General features: G+C 31.7%; 1 protein-coding gene across 1 annotated transcript in view; it reads right to left on the bottom strand.

Annotated features, from left to right (window-relative positions):
- Nucleotides 1-840: 840 nt before the first annotated feature.
- The window catches only part of HELRODRAFT_64770 (hypothetical protein), a gene marked incomplete at both ends in the record, with an annotated part of 29,940 nt that continues 25,988 nt past the window's right edge, over nucleotides 841-4,792 (bottom strand). The window contains 3 exons of the mRNA XM_009017239.1: nucleotides 841-1,550; nucleotides 1,667-1,773; nucleotides 2,370-2,515. Of these exons, the coding sequence (XP_009015487.1) occupies nucleotides 841-1,550; nucleotides 1,667-1,773; nucleotides 2,370-2,515 (963 nt within the window). The remainder of the gene's footprint in view (nucleotides 1,551-1,666; nucleotides 1,774-2,369; nucleotides 2,516-4,792) is intronic.

The raw sequence follows: 4,792 nt of genomic DNA on the forward strand, positions 1-4,792 counted from the left end.
AACTGCTACTTTGGATGAACTCGGTTCACATACATTTTTACAATTTGCTTATGAGTATTGGTTTTACTACATGCAAAGTAAAAAATTACAAAAACACAGCATTAAGCTGGTAATAGCAATCGAAGCACAGGAAAAGTCGCGTTGACTTAAATATGTTTTTTGTACATTCTTTTTTTTAGAAAAGTGCAACAGAATATCAACTTTTTTTGTCACAATGTTACAAAAGTTTCCCATTTGAAAAAATTTACTAGCAAACTACACCAATGCTTAAAAACGGCGCTTCTATAATTCTATGTATGAGGGAAAACAATTTGAAAATTGTTGTGATTGAAAATCAAATATTTTATTGAAAAGACAAAATGTAAGTTTTTCTGTCTGAAAATTATTGAGGGGAAGCAAAAATATCTAGAAAAATAAAAATTAAGATTAATATATACATTGCTTTATTTTCAAATTATTTTAAGATCTTAACAATTTTTATTAGTTTTGATATGTTGAAAAAGCACCCAATTTCACTTCATTTTATACGTCATACTGACACACACACAACACACACACACAAACACACACACATATATATATATATATATATATATATATATATATACATACATACATACATATACATATATATATATATATATATATATATATATATATATATATATGTTTGTTAGTAAAAAACAATTTAATAAAATTTTAAACTTCTAAGCTCAATGTAGTTTAATAACCTTTACATAAATCAGTAAAACTCAAAATATTTTTGTTGCTAACACTGCATTGTAATAATATTAATTTGTTAACTAATTCGAAAAAATTCAGGAAAAAAAATTGAGGCAATTATTGATTCAACTGACCTCCACTCGATGTTTTGGATGTTTCTGCACTTATGGCATGCCTTCTTTGCATGACTAACAATCCTGGTTGATGATGAGGCATTAGTCCATCTTTTTTCCAATTTGCCACATTTCCGGCATTTAGGCCACTTCCTCCACATTTGGGTCTGACAGCTTCTACTGGTAAAACCCTTTGTCTTGTTTTTGGTAACTTAGCTCTAGCTTGTGTGTGTGAGTAGAACATGGCAAAATTACTGACAATAACAGGGACAGGTAAGGCAATCGTTAAGACACCTGTTAGAGCACAAATTGAGCCAATGAACATACCAACATAAGTTTTGGGAACCATGTCTCCATAGCCTACTGTTGTCATTGTGACAATTGCCCACCAAAGACCAACGGGTATAGAAGTAAAATCATTACTTGGATTAGCTTGAGTGCGTTCCGCGTAGAAAATTAGTGATGCGAATATAACAATGCCTAAGATAAGAAAGAATACAAGTAGACTGAGCTCGTGAGCACTTGCCCTGAATGTGTGAATGAGTATTTTGAGACCCGGAGAATGTCGCGTTAATTTGAAAAGGCGCATTATACGAATGATACTGAAAAATTCTAAAACATCATTGTCGTGATTGACTTGGTTTAATATACTATCCAATACAAACGATAGTGTTGCCACAATGTCAATAATGTTGACTGGCTTGCAGATGAAACCTTTTAAATCAACAAATTATTTATTATGTTAATTTAGTATTCAGATAGCAAAACTACAAAAAAAAATATATTTTTACAAATTAAAAAAAGAAAATTTAATAATTTATAAAACCTACCCAACTTTGTAGGGCTGAAGATATATCTTATAGAAATTTCAAAAGCAAACCAAGCATTGCATACGCTTTCAATGTAGAAAAAAACTTTGTGTGGTTTCGATGAAGGACTGGAAAAAATTATTTGAATTCAAATTATTAATTTACGTGGTAGACAAAAGAACGGAGTAGTAAACAGGAAATACAAATATGGCGGATATAAACATTTTTAATTATAAAAATCCCAACGTTTTTAGTATTACTTAATTCGTTGTCAAGTTTTCTAACTTTTTAAACAAATATTTGTTTATCGATATTCATGTGATTAAGATTCAAATTTGAAAACAAAAACTCACGTTCGAAATAGAGAAAACTCAACTATAATTTGAGTTATCTGCAGAACGCAGTGAATTTCAAAAACTATTGTACATATTTATGTTAGCCTTTACATAGTACATATATAAATTGAACAAACAAACAAACAAACAAACAAACAAGAAATTCATCGCCAAATTAAAATTTTTATGTTCGGTAAACTTTTGACGGATCAAATTTGTTGACATAATGAAAACGATTATCAAAATATTTTGCACTCGGGACCTTTGCATAAATTAGGGTACAACAGTATTTAAATAATGTAAATAAATTATAATTTAATAAAATAAATTGCAATTAATTATAAAAAATACATGAAATTATCATTTTAATGATTAACAATATTTTACACCTGCTTGATAGAGTTTTTGTTGAATTATCTGACTGGTCAAAAATTGTTTCATTGTGAAGGGTTGAGGTACGAAAGTCGTGGTGTGTCTTCAGGCAGAACGAGAGGATGGACATGACAACAAAGAACACGGATATGAATGACACTATCTACAACAGAAACAATTAGATTTAAAATATTTATATTTCTTCTATACAAAATCATTTCTTCATTTTTAAATGTTTCTTTATTTTACAATTATTAAATCTGTGGCACAAAGTTTGTAAGTTGATGTTAATTTATTAAATTAAATTATCTATTAAGACATTTGATAAGAGTAGAGTAATAATATGAACAGAAAAAATAAAATTAATTTGTCTGTGAATGTTGACCAGATATTTTTTCAAGGGCAAACTTCTTCTTTTATTGCGTCCCATCCTTTCAGGACATTGGCGATCATCGACCTCCACAAAACTCGATCTTTTGATAGCAGGAAATGTGGTGATATTCAACAAGTGACACAAGGACTTGTTAGATTTTCCATTCCTTCCTTCCGCGTGATGTGACCAACGAAATTTTAACTGCTCCAGTTGGATTATTTGTAGTCATTTCCTTTTTTCATAACCGGACTGTTGTAATACAGAATATGCAATATTTTTTTTAAATTTTAAACCACGCCAAAACCGTAAATGTGAACGACTTTTCAAGATTTCGAACAATTATCAATTATTAAAATATGGAAATATCTTTCTCATAAACTGAAAACTAATCTTAGTGCCAAGCATGATAGATAGAGTAAAGAAATAAAGACGGGAGATGCACTTTTTTGACAGCCCATTTCAAATGCACCTTCAAAATGAATTACTACATCAGCCTACGATTCATCAGACTATACAGCTCAGTGATGTGCCGCCAACGAGCTTTATGTGAAACAACAAAACAATGGCCGTTTTGAATTTTGAAGCCACACACACACACGCACACGCACACATACACAGGCATATACAAACACACAACACACACACACACACACACACACACACACACACATATATATATATATATATATATATATATAGGATATGCGTACATGGTTGATTGTTGATTGTTGATTTTTCGTAATTTTTCGTAATTTTTCGTAATTTTTCGTAATTTTTCTTAATTTTCGGCGTTTTTTCAGAGTGCATATTGTTCAAATTAGGTTTAATTGATAGGTTAATTAGAGATGATTATTAATATATTTTTGTTTCTTTGAATAATTTAGAACTTAAGCAACTAATTTAATTTTTTAGTTTAAATCTTAAGTAAATACGTTTCTGTTAAATTGTAAGCTATCACTCTTTGTTTTTTAGACGTATTGCATTGTTTCGGTTGTTCTGTTATTTTGTCTGGAATATCAACAGTGATTTGAAAGAAAATTTTGGTCATTGTTGTTGCAGAATATAAAACTACCTTGGCTGTCGCTGAAACGGCTTCGACACTGCAGCTGCTGCATCGTGCTAAAGACCTGTATCTACCACTGCATTTTCTCCATAGACTTCGTTTGTGTGCTCGATTAAGACATGTCTAAAACAAGATCTCAGAGAAGTCAGTCAATTCCGGGATCTGCTTCTGTAAAGGATGATAACATATTATGTTGCGTATGGGATGCGGTGGTTCAAATCGAGCCTTCGGACTTATATGATGAATTGGTGAAATATGCTAGCAAAAGTAAAAACATGAAATTTTATTGTGATAATTGCGTGAAACATGCTAATGGTTTTAAAGGTCTTTTGCAGATGCTTAACGAAAAATTTGAATCCATTGATTCTAGTCTTAAAACGTTTGATTCCATTGATATTGGGATGAAAAATCTGCAGTTGAGGCTTGAGTCAAGCGGTGAGAACCTAAAACAGTTAGAAAAACTAGACGAGAAACTTAGCCAGTCTATTAATTTCTTGAAAAACGATATCACCAAGTTTTGGTCAGACGTGGTAAAGAGTAATTCTAAAATTGTCGATAACGAGGCTGCTTCTTTGAGAAATATGATCAGTACTTCATTTTTCGATGTGGTAAAAAAGGACCTCGACGTAGTTAGTAAAGAGGTCATCTCTGTTCGCAGAACAATTGAAGTGGCAAATGAAGTTAAGGCCCGTGAAAACAACATAGTTCTCTTTAATTTCAGCGAAGACTTGGATGTTGCTAAAGATAGGGGTAATGTTCTTGGCTTTTTAAGGTCCCTAACAGACGAGTCTCTGAAAGATGAGGACATATTGAAAATATTCAGACAAGGTAAAAAGCCAAGCGTATCGTCTCCTCCGCGTCTAGTGATTGTTATGTTTATCAACCTTTCTGCAAAAGTCCTGGTTATGAGAAGATTGTTCAGATTAGCGCTGCTGGATGAAAAAATGAGGGAAGTGAGGATTAGTGATGACCTTACAACGGACGGACCAGCTAAAAAATGGGGA

Source organism: Helobdella robusta (assembly GCF_000326865.2).
Source record: "Helobdella robusta unplaced genomic scaffold HELROscaffold_2, whole genome shotgun sequence".
NCBI lineage: Eukaryota > Metazoa > Annelida > Clitellata > Rhynchobdellida > Glossiphoniidae > Helobdella > Helobdella robusta.